Here is a 22,736-nt window from a genome sequence, read left to right as displayed (position 1 = left end):
TTGAATGACCGAGCAAACGGATAGCCGACAGTTTGTTCATTATCTCATTTTTTTCGGACGGCATTTTCTCTATCTATAGGCTAAAACCAAAACGTGGTGGCCTCGGTTGCAATTGAAAAAAAAAAAGAGGGAGCTCTCAAAAGTCTGCTCGTTTCTGCATTGAGGCACCAGGAGTAAGAGACGATCACATTTCTGTCGCAGAATCTAGCCCCCCACCCCCACCCCCACCCCTCCCCCCCCAAAAAAAATTGCTTTAAAAAAAAAGAAAATTAGTGCAACAGAACATGGTCCCCGTAGGCGCCATTCGTGGGTCGTGGCCACGCACTGGCAGTGGAAAGTAGCAACCAGACGTAGCCGAAGACTGCCATTTTTCAATTTACAGAGCTGCAGCTCCGATGGCAGTGTCACTTGAGAATGATCCAATCACCAACAGCTATTTGGTGGTCTCCTGACTTCCATAGACCTCAAACTCTGCCAAACTAACCCAACAAAACCCCCCAATGGCCACCAAGCTGCAGAATTATTTCTCTGGCTCAAGAAAACGGTTGACGAATTATGATGGAAGGAGTCCATCACGAAGAAGTCATTCATTCAGTTAAACATTTTACAACATGCGCACAGGGCATCCAAGCATTTCCTTGGTTATTTCCTACTCCAGTCCAGCATGTGCCACCACTTTTGAACACATACACTGCGACTTGCCGACTTCCTCAAGCCTCCGGCTTATGCTATGCTTATGTCTCCAGCAAATGTACATTGGTGGGGACTAGGGAAGCATGGCTGCCACCGTTATATGCCATTTTGTCAGTAATACAGTCTTCGCAAACTTCCTTGCACCTCAGGTCCCGCTTAAGTACCTTTTGTACTTGCTTTGTGCAAGACTTAGTAAGAAGTCTGTGAACATGCGCTCATATCCTGGCATTTTACCGTAGCCTGCACAGTTAAATTGCGTCAAGAAGACACTGTTAGGAGATGCTATTGTAAGGAAATCGTCATAAACTGCACAGTTAAATTGGTCAAAGAAGAAGATACTGTTAGGAGAATAGTGTATCTGATACAATATTCTTCTTTTAGACAATGAAGCACAGTTCTGCATTATAGCTTAAAGTGCAAATTGTGTCCATAGTATTTTCAGTAATGGCGAAAGGAAGCACAAATGGTATTCAAGACATCAGATAAGTGGTCACAATCATGTGCTTAACTATGTAGAAAGATTAATTCCCACAACGTAAAAAACTTCCCTTTATGGCAAAGAATAACTGGCTCTCGGGATGAACTAAGCATAAGTAGCTAGGCTATTTTGCCCCAACACAATCGATATTTGGTCATGGAGATCCTACTGGATTCTTGAACACTCAGAGATGGCCTAGAAGGCCAGAGATTTGTAGTTAGCATACTCCTCACACTTGGCTGGCACAAAAGTTTGGCCCAACAAGTTCTGCATGGACAAAGATAGAGACAGAAACGAAGAGGACAAACCCGAGGTATGAATGACAAGATAACAAAATGACCTCACACCTGGGAAGTAGTTGATATCAATTATGTAGTACCGATCTTTGGTTCCAAGTTCTCTAATCATATCTATATTGAACAATCTCAAACCCTGCAGGATTGAACTTTGCCATGTCAGCCAAGGTAACATGAAACAGATATGTGCAGTTCAGAACTAGAATTACACATACCAGCCGGCCACGAAGCTCCCTGCCCAGTTTCTCTAGAAGTGGCCTTGGAGGAAGCTCTATAATGTATGAGAAATCTATGTTAAGTGATGTAACAAAAGATCACTTGGTGCACTTGGCAATGTATAACGAGCAAATCACATCATGATTTATTAGCCATCTATTTTTCTCATTGAACAAATTTTGCCCTAAACTTCATAATCATCATGACTAATGGAGATATGACACTTCAGACTCATTTGCATTGACAGTTCTCAGAGCAAATTGCATGTTTAATTAAGGGATCACTTGGATTACTGGAAAAGGTACACAAATTTTTAACAAATGGTGAGATTGACAGCAACACTGCACAGTTCTCACCTGCAATAAGAGGGTCAAGATCTGCATCCTCCGCACTAGCTGCAGCACATGAAACTCTTGGCAATCGATAGACGCCAACATTGTTTAGTAAGTCATATGTGTTAACATCAGGAAGAGAGAACCTGCGGACAACCTGTATTGTTTCGCCAATGATATACACCTTAAAGAGGATCCCGCCTGTAGAGGTAATAAATCAGATCCCACATTTCTACTGTTTCAGGGCAAAGTGTCAGGAGATAGAAAAAACAAACAATATAGATGAAAGAACAGAAAATCCGAACATACCATGGTTTATGAATTCCTGTAGAACCAGAGGCGGATCAAGCATTGACAAGGATGCCTCATCATATGCAAGGTATAGTTCGTGACCTTTAGATGTTCCATCAACAACCAATGGCTTGGCAACTGCAAGAGGATAAGCACTTCCAGTCAAGCAATCTCCATTTACTAGCTCCCCACATAGCAAAATAAAAAAGTGACATGTGTGAATTATTTGAGTATAGAAACAGCTTAAGTGCAAAGCTCCAGCGGCAGAATAAGTTGAAACCTACCGCTGACAAATAGGCACCAAATATTCATTAACTAGAACAAATGCGATTACTTAGAATGGTAATGGGTGAACCCAACAGCTTTTAAAGCTCATGAAGGAAGAGTAGAAGGGCTGATACCTAGGTTGTGGTGTCCAAAACTGAAGTGCCAAATTTCAAAAGATGGTTTCAAAACCACAATAACAACAAAGCTTTTCAGTCCCAAACAAGCTGGAGTAGGCTAGAGATGAAACCCGATATGAGCCACAGCAGAAGGGAAAAAACTTGCATAAAATTTTAAGAACCACTAATGATAGTAATATAACTTGAGGAACTAAAGCCTAGTCCATGGTTCAGACACGTGGATTGCTGGATAAGTAGTCGCAAAGCCAAAATTTTAAATGAAAAAAATGCCGCGAGAAACAGGAATCAAATCAATCCGCTCAACTGTTTCCAATTTCTGGAATTGTGCCTCGTCCAGCGATGAAAACAAAGGTGCATTTCAATAGGACTGTAAAACAAAGCTCAGATGTTTTTTATTATATATTTTTTGGGTGTGTGTGACTTAGCTCAAAAGCTAGTTAAGCAAGCACACAAACAACAGTGATGGAGCTTGGTGGGAAATAATTCTGTGGCCTTAGCAAGGAGAGAACCAATCTACCAACAGAAGGATAGAAAAGATATATATAATTCAAATAATCTAATCAAGTAAACATAAACAAATAAGTCCCAAGAAGATAGACTAGACTGAGTGGACCTGATGATTTCAAACGAATTGCTCACAAGCACTTTCCAATGTTCTTTATCCAAATAATTGGTAGCTTGAAGATTGGAATCAATTACCCAAGGGCAAAGTTAGTCCAGCCATAGCTACAGCAGTTGGTATAGAGGATGGATCTTCCGTAATGACCAGTTGTCGTGGGGTACAAACTTCTCCTGCAATATTTCAATGCACATACAATCACATGTTTAATGCAAACATAGTACATCCTTCACAAATTTAAGTTAAAGGTGCACTTTGAGCAGTATTCCTTTTACTAATAGCAATATACTACTTTTGCTATCAATCAAGAAAATTTATCTGTCAATTTGAACAGCAACTGTCCTTGAAATCTGCCAACAGTAAAACAAGTCTCCAACAAATTCAAGCAAGACCTTCTGTTTTTCGATATCTATTAGTTTATATGGTATCATCACAATTCATATTGTCAAAGAAAGAACTGACATAGCAACCCTTAATTGGAAAATTCTGTGGTTCACAGTGAATGGAGTAAAACAGAAATTCTATATATGGCAAACATTTGTGTGCTTGTTACTTTGTTAGTATGGGCAAAAGTCGCAAAACTATTTTCCTTCCTACGACTGTAGTTGTACCATAATTTGGTGGGAACATGATACTTCAATGTGTCAGCATTTTAAGAGAAATGGAACGTAACTTAAACGATGTAAACATTAAAAAATATAAACGAACAGCATCATTACCATAGAAATTTGACAGGTTCAAATCAGCTACTTCTTCAAGCATTGATTGTCGATTGTTCAGATGCTTGATAGCATTTGGTGGGTCAAGGACAGTAACTTCTGGATGTTCTTCATGATAGTCCTTCAGAAAATGGAAGAAACTAAGGAAGCAACGCAATGGAAAGTGGTAACATTGACTTGGAAGCTACAGAAAAGCATTACGACTACGATAAGATTGTAATCGATTGATTTGAGCATACTATTTGTCACCATTGAAAAAAAATACTGGCAGCAACTTTCCAAAAGTGTGGCAGTGAACAGTTTGAAGGAAAAATAGAAAAAAACATGAGAAGTGAGTATATGGCACAATCTTACCTCCAGAACCTGCTGCCACTCCTTCCTAGTAATCTGCATAAGGAAGCAAGAACTCTTTCAGTACAATGGATAGCAGAGGCTGCATAAAACTATGATGACCTTTTCTTGGAACATTAAGCAGAATTCACCTCACTCCAGGATCAGAAAGTTCACAAGTGAGTGATTCTCCCGCAAAACTTGATCTAGGTCCTATGCTGGCGCATTCTTAATATTGCAGGTTAAAATAGGATGTGACTGACCTTGTGTAAAATAACATCAAAAGGGCCTTGTTCTGAGAGGGGAAGAGACTCATCAATCGAGACAAAACTGATTCCATTCTTCCTGACAATGCACATGACAAGAAACTCATCAAGAAGCACAATGGAAAAAAAACAAAAGCTTGGCAATAGCCACAATATTCAATTTGACATGCAGAGCTAGTGATAGCAATATCCATATACTATCTAAGTACACAAAGTAATCCCTCAGTTTATATTCAGCAATATGCTTGAGCAACGAGATAATACTCAAATTAGAAACATAAACGGGATGGTACTTGGGTATATGTCCAGGGGTAAGGAAAGAAATGTTATACTACAATGAACTGCATGGTATCAGGACATTTATTGTTTGAGCTGCAGAGAGGACTACAAGGGGAGAAACTCAAGTACTCAACCGGTTCCAGGGTACAAAAGTTGTCAGGAAAACTGCTCAATTTGCCAAAAATATTTGCCTTGTCAAAATTTGTTTAATTTTACTTTTCCCACAGCCTTTCTTATGTCCATATACCCTGTAACACATTTTACAAGGGTAATCACATCATATGAGAATTCGAGGCATTTACTTTTTAAGTTACTTACAGTCTTGAAAAGCAGAAACACAAACAATAATAAAACAATATAAATAGTTTAAGCAAAAACACTTTGTTGTTCCTTATTAGTTACCATGTGTTGCCTATCCAAATGAGGTAACAAGTAAACAACAGATTCAGCTTGGCTCTTAATCCAGACAACTAACAAGAAGAGATTGTTTGCTGGCAACCCATGTTGCCATCAAATCTAGCGATTGAGTAAGTAAAGTACAAATGAACACAGCAGAGACACTGCCATCAATAAGTTGTCATTTTCCATGTGATGTGTTTATCCAAAGGAATATTCCAAACTAGAATCCCAGATACCATCAACAAGGATTTGCAGCCTAGGCCCATTCCGCCAACTTGGCACCATAGTATAAAGCTATTGACTATTGAGACCCCCTCATGCAGTGGAACTGTCAACATAGGATACACATATAGGGCATATCTACCGATGCCACTGGAATTCCAAATAAACACTTGACAGGCACCTCCGAGTACTAAATCATTAATCCAGCATGCTTCACTCAGAAGCCATTCTCGCTAGCCGCTCCCGCCAACTTTGCACTCCAGTGGAGCCCCGATTCGATCACTATTTGACTAGTGCCGCAAGGAATAGAATAGCATTCCCCTCCACCCCATACCGTGGAAATTATAATCCTTCCAACACAAGAATACTATCCACGGTATCACATTAGCCTGTTCATGCAAAATTCTTCTGACCACCAGGAGCTGGGCAGCATCTAATCAAAACACAAAAGAAATCGCGACTCCAACCATGAACGCTCCTCGTCCCTCGAATTATACACCATTTTCCTCTAAGGCCAACATCTTCCAAACTCTTTGGGCTATTGATAAAAGGAGAGAGAGAAAAAAAAGAGCAATCGTGGAATTGCTCGCCACCCGGCCAACAAATACAAATACTAACGAAAATCTCCCCACCATTCCCCTCAAAATCCATCACCACTCGGCATCTGGCAAACACATCAAATCATTCCCTCATTCTGAGCAGCGATGATCCAGGCTTTTACCTCGCCAGCAGGAGCAGCTTGGGCTGGAGGAAGCTCTTGACCTTCTTCTTCGTGAGGGCGTAGCCCACCACTAGCCGGGGAGCCGGCGCCGCCGCGCCGATGATTGGCGACAACGCCGCCGAAGACATCACAGCCCCCTCCTCGCTCTCTTCCATCTCATCCCGCACCTCAGCATGCAGACGCATCCTTGCCGCTAAATCTCGTCGCAAATGGCAAGGAGCCGAAGGACAATCGGGAACCTCAAGATTAAGTCTGCACAGAGGGTGGGTGGAGCAGAGTTGATGCTTTGCGCGGGCGCGCGATAGGCGGAGAACTAACTGAGGTGGGGGCGAACAAGGGTGGGACGAATACGCGAGGATTTTGGGGGGCAAAATTTTGCCTCCGGGGAGCTCTTAATAATGGCGAATGGCGAGGCGAGTGGAAGGGGGAGGAAGAAGAGGCGGGCGGGTATTTGTAGACGACGGAGAGTGGGTCATTCTTTGTGTCTACAATTCACCTGCCGCATCTCTACCATTACTCTCGTCGGCATAGACCATCGAGCATCCTTGTTACGATTCCAATTTATGTAAAAAAAATATATTCTACCCAAATTAGACGAAAAATCAGTAGATAGAATAGAACTGATCATACACCATACATAATATTTTATATCTGACCGTGATCTAGTCATGAAGAGTTAAGCAAATTATTAATGCCATCGTCTAATGAAGAGTGGATAATCCAAATACACACAATGTTGATTAAGAATATGTTTGGATACACTATAATTATAATAGTTGGCTAAATTATTCTAATTATAATCCGAACAGAATAAGATTATGAGGTCAATTATTCTAATCGGAACAACATATTACGACATCACCAATTCTATAATTCACCTCGGGTCTCTTTTTTGTGATTATGAGTATTTTCACTTGAAATAAAAACAATTTACCATAATAATCTAGGAATCCAAGCACTTCAATGAGTATAGTTTATAATCTAGATTATAATAATTTTATCTATAATCTAGATTATAATAATTTTATCTATAATCTAGATTATAATAATTCAGTTGTATTCCAAACAGACCCTACCAAGTTAGGACTAATTTGAAATGTAGTAATTTTGCATGAATCATGCAATAGTTTTACAAAATCAATTCAATTTTTAAAAACAAACACATAAATAAGTCGTCGTATTGTTTTTTTCTCAAAGGTAACAAAAATAATGGGTAGCAGAGATGAAAACAAAGTGAGGTACTAGCAATAGAAGATATAAAGAGGTGGAATTTAGATAGAGTACTCATTTGAAACAAAGAGATATTGATGAGACAGTCTCACCCTAAAAATTATAAGATCTCTATGTCAAATTAATGTTTGGCAAAGGAATTCGAAAAGTGAGTTCTCAGTCAATCTTTTGAGCATGCGAGAGATTTACTAGGTCCAGGTTGTTTAGGGTAAAACCCTATATCTCAGGTGAGACGAGATTTGGATGTCCTTGTTCTTAGCTCAAAAAACATATAGGGGATAAAAACACCCTACAAAGACATTGGGTCTGGTCTCCTACATCCAAAACCTTTCCCTTACCTAAGTACGCATACACACCACGTATTATCATACAGTGCTGCCAAATCATTCATATCTATAGAACAACGGTACATAGTCTACTGCATCACATCCTAAACACAATTGTAAGGATGCACGGTAAGATAATGGGCGGCGACAAAGTGGGAGCATGCGATCATATATAACACAGTTGCCTCTTCGGTCCTCTCACATTAAATAATGTTTGTTGTGTGTTCGCTACATGAGGCGGACAAACACATAGTGGCAAGGGCCACTATGCACACAGTGTGTACGGCAACAACGACTACTTGATAGCCTCACATAGTGCACCTAGGTGAGCAGCCCTTGTAGGTCAATGAAGTCGGAATCCTCTAGTGTTCATGTTGTGGTTGGTCATCAAAGGCACCCGAAGAAGGTGCCCACCGAGCCGTCCGCTACTTGATCAAATATTGGTCAACGTCCTAATTGATCTTGTGGATATAGGCTAGGCCTATACCTAGCCTGCTTTGGAAGATTAAGTGGAGCATAAGGACCATGTTCCTTTGACACCGACAACAGCTCTGCCTGATGCACTACTAGGCTGAGCAACCCCTTGTACGCAATGTGTCCAACTCCTTCTCTAGGGTCCATTCTTGACAAGCAGGTCCACTCGCGCTCAAGGTGCCTGGTTGGCACACTCGTTTGGGAAGAGGGGCATTCAACCCTAGTCCTCTACTCATCCAGATCTTGATCATCATATTCATTGGACTTGTAGACATAGACTGCATAGGGAACTCATGCCACGTGGCGCTAACACTATAAACCAGTTGTTGTCATCACGCCATATATAATAATATGTATTAACATTTGCTATAAATAACAAAAGCTATTGTATCTCCACTCTTACACAAAAAAAATATAAAAATTATTGATCCACAACAAATCAGTGAATAATACGTGGTATACAAAGAAAACCTAAGTTGTAGAGATCCTATAGGAACATTAGCATACATAGAGAAGCACATTTCATGTACCTCGCTTGTTGTAGAAATATAGCAGTTTTACACAAGCATGAAAGAACAATCAACGAGAATAGTGTACAGTTAATATAAACAAGGTGATTTGGGTATAGCTTTGCCAACTCAAATTTCTAAAATGTGGCTAATAACGTAGAAATAATTAACTAGGCGGTTTTTTTATATTATCAAGGAATATACTTGGAGTCGAGCATGACGTACATACTCAAACCTGAATGGTCCAGCGCTGATAAAAACTGTACCTTCCATGTCTTCCATCTAATCATTTAAGCTAAGTTTATTTTCTGTTTGCCAAATGAAACTTTGTCATTACATTACGTCTGGTTAACTAATGCACTATAGTCTTTTTGATTGTTGAAGAAAGGAACGCTAGTAATCATCGCTACGTCACCCCCTCAATTATGCTGGTGGACTACTTAACTCCTTTAACTTTAAAATCTGGCGTTTTATCCCTTGAACTTTCTAAAAACATTTAAATAACCTCTTCAAACGATTTAGTTTGCTAAAGTAACTATGGTTTTGCTACAACGACATCGGTTTTGTATTTTCCCTTTTTATTTATTTCAACTGAATTTTAAAAAATCATAGTAAATCATAGAAAAATTATAAAATACAAAATCTAATTTTTGTTGGACTCCACATGAGTAGATCTACACAGTGAATATATAATATGACATACTTTAGTATAATGTTTTTGCTGTAAATTTTATAGAAAATAATACGACAATTTTGCTCTATTATTTTCTGTAAAATCTATAGAAAAAACTTTGTACTAAAGTATGCTATATTATATATTCATTGTGTAGATCTACTCATGTAGACTCCAACAAAATTAGTTTTTTTATTATATGGTTTTTATGATTTACTACGATTTTTCAAAATTTCAGCTAAAATAAATAAAAATAAAACGTCTTGAAAAGTTTTGAACTGTAGCAAAACCACCATCAAAAATTGTTTGAGAGGGTCATTTGAATGGGTTTGAAAAATTCACAGGTAAAACGTCTAGTTTCAAAGTTGAAGGAGTTATGTAGTCTATCTCCCATAGTTAAGGGGGTGAAGTAGACTTTTTTGAAATTGGTAAGGCCTTGTTTAGTTGGAGTATGAAAAAATTTTGGGTGTCACATCGAATATTTCGTAGGATGTCGGAAGGAGTATTTGGATACTAATAAAAGAACTAATTACATAACCCGCTTGGAAACTGGGAGACAAATTTATTAAACCTAATTAATTGATCATTAACACATAAGACTAATCATAGACTAACTAGGCTTAAAAGATTTGTCTTGAAATTTCCAACCAAACTGTGAAATTAGTTTATTTTTTTATCTATATTTAATACTCTATACATGTGTTTAAAGATTCAATGTGATAGATGAAAACTTTTTGGAGTTGGAACTAAACAAGGCCTAATTCTACCGCTTGATAGAGTACATCAATTGAAGAAAATGAAAAACATCCTGACCTTGTTTAGTTTCTAAAAAAATTATAAATTTTTCTGATTCCGCGTCATATCGAATCTTATGATGCATATATGGAGCATTAAATATAGATAAAAAATAATTAATTACATAGTTTATCTGTAATTTGCAAGACGAATGTTTTAAACCTAATTAGTTTATGATTGGACAATATTTATTAAATATAAATGAAATTGCTACGATATTCATTTTGTAAAAAAATTTGAAACTAAACAAACCCCACTGTGCTGGTGCTAGCAAAACCGTCCAACTCCACCGCATGTGCAGTCCATGGAGGCATGGACCGCAGACAGTAGTCGTGACTCGTGAGTCCGTAACTATTCCACGTTTCATTGCACTGTTTTCACGTCAACAGGACGGCCTCAGAGATTCCTTGGCCGTTCCAAAAAAATTTTGCAAAATTTTTCAGATTCCCCGTCATATCAAATCTTTAGATGCATGTATGAAGTATTAAATATAGACGAAAATAAAAACTAATTACCCAGTTTGGTCGAAATTGACGAGACGAATTTTTTGAGTCTAGTTAGTACATGATTGGATAATATTTGTCAAATACAAACGAAAGTGGTACTATTCCTATTTTGCAAAAAAAATTTCAAACTAAACAAAGCCCTTGTCGTATTTTGCCCTCGTGCCTCAGCCGTCCATAGACCCGCGTCGTCCGTTTGCTAGGCCACGAGGCGGGGACACGTGTGGCGGTGGAAGCGCGCACGCTTTACGAGCTGTACCGACCTGCGCCATCTGTTCGGTCCTGCACCTCGCGATCAACGAGCTGGATCGAAGGCAGAACAGGACTGGTAAAGTGGTAGAGTACACGCGTGTGGCTAGCATTCACGGGTACTCGTCGATCTGTTGGATTGTGATCTTGCCTAATACCGAGATAATGACAAGATTAATTAACCACGTAATTAATTAAAAGTTAAGTAAGAGATCTACCCGTTATGTATATCTAACGCGATTAGTGATCGGCGGCAACCTTTAGATTTCGTCAAGGAATTAGCCTCCTATCCCACAGCGCACTATATAAGCAGAGGTACTCCTAGTGCCTCCCCATCTCATTATTTCTCACCAAACCGATTAAATCAGGCGCTGAAGGGTTTAGGAAGGTTCCAATCCTGTTCAGGTCAGTGTCGGTTCAGACCAGTGTCGGTGGTATCCCGAAGGTCGTCGGTACCTACCACACACAAATCTGCACATGCAGAAGGTTCCCCAACTCTCGTGATTCACATCCATCACACCACCACTGTTTACTGCATCACCATCGGAAGCTTCAATAACGTCTACAGACGTTGGTCTAGCACTAATCTATTTAGTATTTCTGTATTAATTAATTAGTGGTCATGTAATAGTCTAAGATTAAGATCATGTGTATGAATTATTCATGATTTAAGACATGTTTTGATCTAATACGACCACCTCCAGCTTCATAACTTGCTTAAGGCTTTATTTAGTTGCACTTAAATTGTTTTTAAAAAAATTAAAATTCCTCATCACATCGAGGCCTTGTTTAGTTCACTCAAAAAATCAAAAACTTTTCAAAATTATCTGTCACATCAAATCTTGAGGCACATACATGAAGCATTAAATATAGATAAAAATAAAAACTAATTGCCCAGTTTGTCTGTAAATCGCGAGACAAATCTTTTAAGCTTAGTTACTCTATAATTGGACAATGTTTATCAAATAAAAATGAGAGTGCTATGATGTTAAAATCCAAAAACTTTTTGGATCTAAACAAGGCCCGAATCTTATGGCACATACATAAAACATTAAATATAGATTAAAAATAACTAATTAATTTGTAAGATGAATCTTTTGAGTCTAGTTAGTTTATAATTAGACAATAATTACCAAATACAAACGAAAGTGCTACAGTAGTAAAATGAAGAAAAATAGATCTAAACAAGGCCTAAGCCCTTTTACTTAAATTTTGATTTTTGTAAGATTTCGTACGACTTAAGAGTTCTCGCCTTGTTTGGTAATCATTTAGCGTGAACTTAAGATACAACTTTCTTCCTCCTCGCGCACCAACACCCGCCTTTCCTCGCTCCCCACCCCCGCCCCGCGGTTTCTTTGCCACCGCCCTGCCGCTCACCTGCCGTTGACCTCCGTGTTGCTCGTGTATAGGTTTGGACGCTCACTGCTGACTGTCCCGCCCCCCAAGTACCACCCACGGCAACCTCATCCATCCTCTTCCCCCTCCCGCGACCACCATGGCTATAGGCATCCCCCGCACTGACCTGCCCCGGCTGGCTCCTACACCGCCTACTCTGGTGGTGTCACTGTAGCCTCAGCCTCGTTGTCGTCTCTCTCGTCCCTACTGCATGGCCAGCCAGCCTCCCCTGTTTCCCTCCTAAGCCCATCGGGAGTTAAGGAAGAAGAGAAGGAAAGTCAAGACTGAGAGGGTGCTGAGCGAGCGAATGGTCAAAGCGAAAACAGATCAAGAAACTTTTCAATGATATAGATGGCAGGTAAGGAGTAGCTCTTTTCTTTAATAAGGCAATTTTACCATAATCCAAAACCTATAGCCGATCCATCCATCCAATCCGCCCTAGCCGCCGCCACCGTCGAAACCCTAGTTGTCACCATTTTCTTCTTTGTCTCAGATAGGAGTGGGGTCGCGGTCGCATGGGCGCGGGGTCGGCGACCTTCCCCCCCCCCCTCTGTGCCCACACCAACCTTGCTCACTCCCTGCTCGCCGTGCCACCCACCTCCCCGTCGCCCGCATATAGGTTTGCACGCCTATCGCCCACCGCCCCCTCCCCCATGGCGCTGCCGCCATGCCCATGGGTGCCCCCGTCCCAACCTGGTCCAACCGCCTCCTACGTCACCCGCTCCGATGGCGTCACTGCCCCCTCCGCCTCGTCTCAAACCCCTTCTAAATCTGCCTGAATTGGGAAAGAAGAGAGGGAGAGTTTGAGACAGAGAGAGAGAGCGCGCCGTACCCTAGCCACCACGGTCGGAACCCTTCGCGTACACATCCCACCTACACAAAATACTGTATCCGCTATCGAGTTTCTAACCTGAAGCTTATCCAGTATCAAATAGATGTGTCAATAAACTCTATCAACGTACAGAAGTCGAAGAGAAGTTAAACGGAGAGAATGTTCTTCTCCCTGACAAGCTCCAGAACTCTGAACGGCAAATCTTCGGAACATCTGGCCGGCTCAACAATGGTTCTATTTATGCATAAATCTTTTCAGTCTGTACAGATTATGACAGGTTGCAGGACACTAAAAGAAGAATTTAATCGTCTCAGGAACAGAAACTGCATCTATCCTTTGTGTTGGTTAATGGAAGAACATCGCTGCAAACCCTCTATACGCCCTTGACAGAAACTTAAATCAACAGAAACAAAAGTAAACCTCCCCATCTCTATTTGGTACTACTACAGACAGCTAGCACGTACACTGCTCGAGTCGCTGGAGTCAGAGCCACCGCGTATACCACCACCAAGACGGCAAAATCAAGGAGATAATAATGTTGCGCCGCGCACTAGAAATTTAGCATCCTCGGAGTTTCTTGGCCACGGTAGTCAGCACTTTGTCGCCGACGTAACTGCGGAGGAACCGGATGAACTGGTCTTTCTTAATCTGTCCCATCTGCAGGGGAAAAAGATTGTGTTAGTGGAAGTTTCAGGTTGCTGATGTGCTGTTGCTCAGTACAAGTAGAGCATGATTATGATCAAGTCTTGCAAGCAATAAACTTATGCTATTCTTTTCAGAATTGTAAAGTTGTTTGCAATTGCTCGTCAGGTAGCAATGCAAATTCTGCATATTTTCCTAATAATCTGACTATACAGTCACATAACAGCTAAATTTGCGCATGCAATGGAAGTTGTCAGCAGACAAATCGGTAGATCGAATATAATTGTAAGGGAAGTAGGCAAATTTGTCAACCAAATACTACGGTCCTTCCAACTTGTACATATACTAACTAGTAGAGTGGAAATTACTATCACCAATGTACCTTGAAGCTGCTGTATGTCTCCTGCAGCAGATCGCACTTGTCTGGCACGATCTTCTGGATCTCTGCAAGAAGCCTAGGGAACATGTCGCGAACCACTGGTGACCGCTTCTTCAGCTTTGAGGTCGCTTCTGATGATTCTGAAACCGAAAGTTCATCGAATTATGAAACACCATCCAGTGGCAACCACAGTAGTAACATCTTCGTAAAATTCAGAGAACAAGCTAACCTTGCATCTGCTGCAGCTTGGAGCACTTGAAGCTGACCACGTACTCGGGGAGGATCCTGGTGTTCATATCCTTGTTCCACACAACGTACCACTGTGGATTCTCCAGCCTGTCCACGGCGCTGTCGTAGTTGTGGCTGCTGGGGCAGGACTGTGAAGACCCTGCCGGGACAGCCTCCGGCCGGCCCATCAGCACGCGGCACAGCACGATGTGCGCCTCGCCGCTCCCGTCTGCCTTGGCCAGCATGGCACTGAAACAAAAACGATTTCACATATTGTTGAGATGAAGTTAACTGGAACGATCAGAGATCACTTTGTGGTAGTAACTGGTAAGATGCTGCTAGCAAGCGACGCCAGCTGTTGTTTCCCAGTTCTATCTGGGAGTTACTCCTACTTCACAGTTATACATACTTCCATATATATTTTGTTTATTTTGATATACAAATGCAGACATGCTCGAATTAGCAACAAATTCATTTTAATACGAAGCAACAGGTGTCTTCGTGATTAAGGAATCAAAAAGGACAAGAAATGTAAACAGACTGTAAATTATATTCTTGGAAAGGGCGAACAAACAAGGAATTGGTTAAGGCTTTGGCAAGATATGCTGGCTGCTACTAAGAGCATCCCCAACCGTTTTGCATAATTGATTTGGCAAATGAGGGAGTTTGCCAAGTCTCAAAAAAATATGGCAAAGGTGAAAAGAGGCAATCTCCAATGGTTTGGCATTAATCACTTCGCGCCAATTTTCCAATGCCAAGTGTGAACAAGTTTGGCATATATGCCAATCCTTCCTCTCTTTTTGCCAAGTTAACAAAATTGCAAAGTCTAAATGCCAAACCGTTAGATAAGTGTTTTTAAGACTTTTTTGCAAATACATGAATGCAAAGCTTATTTGCAAAACGGTTGGGGATGCTGCAACTGGAATATATGGCAAAAGGAACATGAACTTTGCTCTAGACCTATAGTTTGATATGGTAAAGCATTAACTGCATAAATAAGCATTTCTGTTCTATGATCTCTATACCAATCGGCAGGCTAGATAGAAAGAGGAACTATGTTCAAAATTCTTAAAAATTCATCCGGAAAAATCAATGCAACTTCATATGCAAGCAAAAGAAATGAGAATCTTTGCAACTGGGCAAATTATTATGACACAACTACATGCCTGGAATCGATCAAAATCGCGAAGTAGAAATTTATCTCAAGAAGAATTGCGATGTGAAAACAGCACGGAACTCACCTCGTGTAGGGGCACTGCGGCGGGGAAAGGTGCATGCCGTCGCCGTGCTTGCGCGCGCCGAGCCTTGTCGCGTTGTTCGTCACGAAACCTTGGTCCACCACGGCGGCCACGTCGTCCGCGGACGCGCCGTACCATGCGAACTTGGCGGTTCCGGCGGCGGCGCCGCGCGCGTTGGCGAGGAGCTGCGCCTGCTCCTGGAACGCCGCGGTCCTCGCGCCGTTCGCGATCTTGCGCACCGCCGTGATCGCCGCACCGCGTTGCGCCATCCCGTAGCTGAGGAACAGCTTGCTGACGACGTGGTAGTACTTGTCGTTCTCCTCGAGCCTCGCCGCAGCGTTCCCCGCCCATGCCTTCCTCCTCTTGGCGTCCACCCCGACCCCGGGCCCGGGGTAGCTCTCCCCCGAGCGCTCGTCCACGCCCGAGGACGACTCGGCCTCGTCCGCCGCCGCCGGCGCGCCGTCGTCCCTCTTGCGCTTGTTCCTCTCTCCTCCGCCGCAGTCGGCGGCGGGCGCCGGGAAGAAGCAGCCCCCGCGGTGGTCGATCCACGCCAGCCCGGTCTCGTCGCCGGTGGCCTCGTCGATCCTGACCATCCGCAGGAAGTCGAACAGGTACGCCTTTCCCCCGCACGAGGCGTCGGCCATCGCCCTCCTCTCCTGGAACGCCCGCCGCAGCCGTGGCACCGCCTCCCCGGTGACGTCGACCCACTTGCCGTCCTCGAAACAGAGGAACCTCGCCGGCGCGCCGCTCCGCCGGAACTCCTGCCACCCCCGCAGCAGCGTCGACGTGCCGGATTCGGCGGCGGCGGCAGCAGCAGCAGCCGCGGGCCGCATGATCGCCGCCTTCACGTCGCCGGATGAGAAGTCCATCGCGCTTGCCTTACCGCCGAGCCCCCGGCCGATCTGCTGCGGCTCAAGCAAGCAGGGCTATATCTGCTCCGCTCCGGGCCTGCTGCCGTGTATCAGGACTCGGGGAATGGGGTCAGGCGGCTAGGCGGTGGTGGGGCGGGAACTATATAGGTTGAGGATTTTGGGACGAGAGCGCGGGCGCGGTGGCGGCCGGTCGGGTCGGTCTCGTGAGGGGCACGTTCGAGGCGACGTCGGCGAGGACGTCGGTTCGGAAGCGTGCTCAAATATTTTCGATCTGTTGTCTCCGCCCACGCACGCTCCTGGCGGCGCCAGGGGCTGTTTTGGGGAGATGACTTGGTGGAGAAGTCTAGAAATGTCCGGTTTAGCCTCGCAACTGTTTCGTACCTAGTCTTGAATCGGGGAGATGATGTGGAGTAGTTTGTGTGCAAGTGTGAACACGGATGTTGTATGAGGGCACCGGCACATGATATCCAATGGAACAGTGCAAATACTCTGGATTCAGGCCCTGTTTAGTTCCCCACCTAAAATTTTTTCATCCATCCCATCGAATCTTGGACACATGTATGGAACATTAAATATAGATAAAAAAATAAACTAATTACACAGTTTAGTTAAGAATCGCGAGACGAATCTTTTAAGCCTAGTTACTCCATGATTAGCCTTAAGTGCTACAGTAACCCACATATGCTAATAACAGATTAATTATGCTTAATAAATTTGTCTTGCAGTTTCCTGACGAGCTATGTAATTTGTTTTTTTATTAGTTTCTAAAAACCCCTCCCGACATACTTCCGACACATCCGATGTGACACCCCAAAAATTTTCGTTCTCAATCTAAACAGGCCCTCAGTCCACTCTGAACACGTAACAAGTCGTCAAGTCTCGTGTTCCACCGTATACCATTCGTCAAGAAAAAGAAGTCTTCCGGCGGAGAAGCTTTTGGCGGCTCTTGAATCGTGATTGTCAGAAGCCATCACCCACAAGCTAGCTAGCCCACAATTTTTGTCGCATGAAACATCCCGGGCGGCCGTGGTACTACTGGTACTCCGACCACCTGTCCTGATTTGGCACTACCGAATTTGCCCTTGCTTCACGGCCGGCCGTGTGTTGCTTGCATGGCAGGTTTGGGCTTTCGTCGCACGAAACGGCGCGCTCCTTTCACTCCGGCAGGCGCCACGCCACCCACGCCCTGGGCATATTTTCCTTGCCGCGTAAGGCTTTCCCTCTGGGCTGGCTCTCCGCGCGACCCCGCGATTGCTTCTTGAGACGCAAGCACATCATCATCCATGTCATGAGGCTTCCGTGGGGTGGGTCCCGCAGCCAGCGCCTGGTAAAGCCGCCGCCGACCTTGTGCCCTCGCGTTGACCATCTCTCTCTCTCTCTCTCTCGTACTTCACGTGGTGGAAGTACTACCACTTTTGAATTCGAGAACGAGATGGCCGACTCCCAGTTGACGAGCCAATATATAAAATACGAATTCGCTAGCTGTGCAGTGCTCCGTGGTGGTCAAGTTATTTCATCGGCGAGCCGGTGGTGTGCGTACTAGAGTTGTACTAATACCTCATTATCGTGGCACTGGCACAGCACATGTGAGAGCTGATGATCAACTTGCTGCCAGCTGCCTGCCAAGGAACAAAGATGATCAACTTTCCCCACCCACAAGGCTCCTACAGTCGCGCACTCCTGCTCCAAAGTGCACCGTAGCCGGCCAATTCTGGAACTTGGAACTGGAACCCTCTGATCCCATCCCAACGCATCAGACTGGGCGACCTGGCAGCACCCCTGCAGCTAGCGTGCAATGCTCCAGCCTGTGCAGCTTTTACGCATTCGTGTTTACACACGGTACTGTAGCCACAACTCTTCCACGTGCACGAAAAAATCGGTGGTGTTCCTATATCTGGCTTTACCAGTTCCCATCGAGAAGGACATTTCACCACTACCGTAATAGTAATATTTATTCACTAAAATAGTATTGACACATAAAACAAGCGAGGCGTGTTTTGTGCCGGTACGCTGCCATTTCAGCACCGGTACAGCAGCAGGCCGGCGGCAAGCCGGCAAGCATATATCAAGCTGCAGCCTTGTTTATTGGATTTTGACACGGTAGCACTTTCGTTTTTATTTGACAAACATTGTTCAATCATAGAGTAACTAGGTTTAAAAGATTCGTCTCGTGATTTACAGATAAACTGTACAATTAATTATTTTTTATTTATATTTAATGTTATATGTATGTGCCCCAAGATTTGATATGATGAAGAATCTTGTAAAGTTTTGGGTTTTTGGGTGAATCTAACCTCGTGACGCAAGCCAATACTTCTGCTACTCTCTACATTCTATCCCTCCTTAATACCAAAAAATTTTACAAAATTTGTTAGATTTCCCGTCACATCAAATCTTTAAACACATGCATGAAGTATTAAATATAGATGAAAATAAAAACTAATTATACAGTTTGGTCGGAATTGACGAGACAAATCTTTTGAGTCTAGTTAGTACATGATTGGATAATATTTGTCAAATACAAGCGAAAGTGGTACTATTTCTATTTTGTAAAAAAAAAATTGAAACTAAACAAGAAAACGAAACAAAACTTGGCACATCAACGCGCGTGGTACACGCAAGGTCGGTCCACGGCGGAAACTGGATGAAATCCCAGGTCGGCCGTCGGCGACCTAGCGCTAGTGTAGTAAAACCCCGGAACGGCTATTCGGCTAAACAAATTGACTACTAGTTAATACGGATTCAATCCTGAACACGATTAGATTAGGTTATAACACACAAGCCCAGTACGTCCGTGGCTGACCACAACCCTAACAAAGTCTCGATCGATCGTCCGGTCCATGTACGCACGTCGCACACGCCGGGCGGCCTCCGTGGACTGGCTTGGGTCCGTGCATTCGGACCAGGCTCAATGTACGTTTCATGAGAGTATCATGCACATTAAATAGGTTGCCACATAAACAAAATTGTTGACTTGGCAGAGTCATTAAATAAAGAAGTTTCATCAGATGAGAGAGGAGTTTTATCCTCATAAAACTCTTGTGGCTCGGTTACCTAGTTTATAGTCTTGGTAACTGTGTCATGAAACTATGCATTAAAACTAGCCTTAGCTCGGAGCCTCCGACGGACGTGGCACAAACTTAGGGCCTAAGCTAACCCTACATCCATTAATACGACTGAGTCGATATATTTTAAGATTGTTTTTTTTCTGCGAATTGTTTTAAGATTAGTATTAATGAAGCATTGACACCTTACTGTCTATATCGTGAGGCGTCCCTAAATGTGAAAAATTAATTAGCTATAAATCAGGGTCTTATATTAATATACTAGGTACCTTAATTACTTGATTCGCCGGCCACATGAAATGAAAAATAAATAAATAAAAATATCTACAGTTTTATGGTGACGTAGAGAAGGATATATATATATTTGTTTAACGGCTACGGTGCAGGATGCCAGGATCCATGCTCGAATTCCGGCTTTAATTTTGCTCGGATCAGGTTCGGTTCTGGTTCCTTGGTGACCTTTTTTTTCCCCTCCCCCTCGACTTTGCTTTGCCTCAAAGCAAAGAACAACGGCCCGTCCTGTGCTGCAAGGGGGAACAAAACAATTAAGGCTTTGTTTAGATGCGAAAAGATTTTGGATTTCGTTACTGTAGCACTTTTGTTTGTTTATGGTAAATATTGTCCAATTATAGACAAACTAGGATCAAAAGATTCGTCTCGCGATTTTACAGTTAAACTATGCAATTAGTTTTTATTTTTGTCTATATTTAATGCTTTATGCATGTGCTGAAAGATTCGATGTGACAGAGAATCTTGAAAACTTTTTGGTTTTTGGTGTGAACTAAACAAAGCCTAAGGCAAGTTCTACCAAATGCGTCCTCCACTTCTCCAGAATTTGCACATGCACCGTACGTTTTTTTTGATAAAACCATGCACCGTACGTTGGTGACGCCCTCTTCTTTTCTCAAAACGATAGCTCGGAGAGCGACCGTTTTGCACCGATGAAACATAAAAAGAGGAAAGGGAGAAATGAGCATCCATTTTTGTCGACCATTTGCAATTTATCTGAAATAACATATCACATTGCATTTCTACAAAAGGAAAAACCTTAGCCCCCAAGTTAATATAAGCTCACAAACAAGCCTGACATGGTCTTCTATGCCGAGGTAACTAGGTAAAGGATTATTGCTTCACTTTGCAGCAAGTAATAAGTCAAGAATTATAGTTCTGTGTAGGGATAAAATCGGACATGGTCGGTAAAGATAAAGCCTCTTTCGTTTTCACTTTTACATTTTATTACAGAAAACAAAATTGAAATTGAGAACGCTAGGAATGCAGATCATCCGAATCGAAAACAGATCATTTCGAGTGGAAATGTGTTGACAACGATTGGAACAAGGAAACACAAAACAGAAACATCGACACATAAAACCAAGAAAACATGACTTCACATATTGATCTAATTAACCTGGCATGGCAAACTACCAACATATAAGTATTCTAGTTCATATAGTAGTCTTCATAATATGACCAGAGTATAAGAGAGTGGTTTACCCAAAAAAAGTTACGATGACCATCAACATGAATTCGAATGGGCTACATGTAGAAGTCGAAACGGACCGAACATGATTTATTCTAACCGTTTTCACCCTTATATCTAAGTATGTGAATTTTATTCCCAAAGAATGTGAATTTTATTTACAATAAATAGCCATAAGGTATGGGTCAACTTCGCACACAATATCACAAGAATGTGAGGTGACTGGTGCAAAAAAGAGATCAGGAAAGGCGGATTGCAAGGAGCATGACTAAAGACGGCCAAGAAACGCTAGATGCACTTCTTTTGGTATTTATGTGATGGAAGGGGTGTTGGCATGGTCAGAATTCCACCTAGTTGACCCTTTTTGACGCAACCCTTGTGTGTTTTTCTTTGCGATCATCAGACCACGCGCCGCTGCGTCACTAAGCAAAGCACACACATCACTATGCGGACAACAAGGTTTTGCATGTGCATGGGAGTCACTAACCTAAGCAAAAAAAAAAGTGCACTTCACTACGAGAACGATTATTACCAAAGCCTAACTAGCAGTCCTTTACTCCTTTTTGATTTGTGCATGTAGAGGGCACCGCGCAACTGTTACTTCGTATGCTAGCCTAATCGGCTGCTCCATCTTTGACACAATACTACTCTGCAGAACTAATGTTTTGGATTTTTTACAACTGCACCGAGTAGAGCACAACCCATTCCAACACACATGGAGTTCCATAACAACCTACTCTAACACACCTGGATTAAGTTGGATACATGAATATTGACCCTATTTGACTAAGGCAAGGTGTTATTAGAGGTTTGTATCATATATATGGAATTCATTACGGAGATCCAAATTGTAAAGAATTGAAGTACAAAAATTTAATATGATCTTATATTGTTTTCTAGCATGCCTTTTTGATGGTCATATATATCTTTGTTGGGAAAAATCCCTTTGTTCTCTCTCTTTTTATGCAAAAATAGCAAAAGGAATATACATGCAGAGGTGATATATTTACCTTCTGAGAAATTTGGATGCCTAGCTATCGTATCCAAAATATATAAAAAAGATACCGAGATTGTTTATGCGTTAAGGAACGCATTTTGGTCCACTTAGTTTATACACATATTAATAAGACTAGTCACTTGTTGCTCTATATGCATGAAAAAGTTTCTCAAAAGCATGAGCTTATGTAGCAAAGGATCCTATTCCGTGCACCTTTCCACTTGGGGGCTTAGTGCTCAACCATGCATAGCTCATGATTTGATATCAGTTAACATTCTTTTAGAGAAAGATTTGCTACTGCAACGTCTATCTATCTGTTGAATACACCTGGCCCATCCTTTTTCTTCTTTGTCTATTTAGTTTCTAGAAAGGTGGAAGAAAGAACTAGAATCTTTATCTTCATGAAGCATTAGCCCCAAAAGGAAGGAATCAAGGAACCATCGAATAAGGGCCCACAAAAGTATAAAAGGCAGGAACAAATGTAGCTGTGAAAATTGTCAAATGTATATGCTACTTGGGCAACTTTCTTTGTAGATAACAATTCTTGAGTATATCCCTTTCTTTGCTTGAGTTACGGCCAAAAT

General features: G+C 42.3%; 2 protein-coding genes across 5 annotated transcripts; both read right to left on the bottom strand.

Moving 5' to 3' along the window:
- On the bottom strand, positions 521 to 6,759 carry LOC8056852 (inositol-tetrakisphosphate 1-kinase 2). Of its 4 annotated transcripts, none has more exons than XM_021451289.1 (10): positions 6,266 to 6,759; positions 4,642 to 4,723; positions 4,403 to 4,435; positions 4,049 to 4,232; positions 3,410 to 3,502; positions 2,325 to 2,444; positions 2,040 to 2,216; positions 1,683 to 1,738; positions 1,519 to 1,603; positions 521 to 1,438 (listed from the first exon to the last, which is right to left on the bottom strand). In XM_021451289.1, the coding sequence occupies exons 1-10, from the start codon at positions 6,448 to 6,450 to the stop codon at positions 1,401 to 1,403; spliced, it is 1,053 nt and encodes a 350-aa protein (XP_021306964.1). In that variant the 5' UTR covers positions 6,451 to 6,759; the 3' UTR covers positions 521 to 1,400. The 4 variants fall into 4 exon arrangements, with proteins under 4 accessions (XP_021306964.1, XP_021306963.1, XP_021306965.1 ...); XM_021451288.1 differs by having other exon boundaries at positions 521 to 933; positions 6,266 to 6,757; XM_021451290.1 differs by having other exon boundaries at positions 4,049 to 4,169; positions 6,266 to 6,756.
- On the bottom strand, positions 13,455 to 16,925 carry LOC8085247 (probable inactive poly [ADP-ribose] polymerase SRO1). Its single transcript, XM_002465562.2, has 4 exons — positions 15,742 to 16,925; positions 14,502 to 14,749; positions 14,276 to 14,412; positions 13,455 to 13,908 (listed from the first exon to the last, which is right to left on the bottom strand). The coding sequence occupies exons 1-4, from the start codon at positions 16,605 to 16,607 to the stop codon at positions 13,810 to 13,812; spliced, it is 1,350 nt and encodes a 449-aa protein (XP_002465607.1). The 5' UTR covers positions 16,608 to 16,925; the 3' UTR covers positions 13,455 to 13,809.

This window comes from Sorghum bicolor, chromosome 1 (genome assembly GCF_000003195.3).
Source record: "Sorghum bicolor cultivar BTx623 chromosome 1, Sorghum_bicolor_NCBIv3, whole genome shotgun sequence".
NCBI classification, from domain to species: domain Eukaryota; kingdom Viridiplantae; phylum Streptophyta; class Magnoliopsida; order Poales; family Poaceae; genus Sorghum; species Sorghum bicolor.
This window is presented reverse-complemented; position numbering and strand designations above follow the sequence as displayed.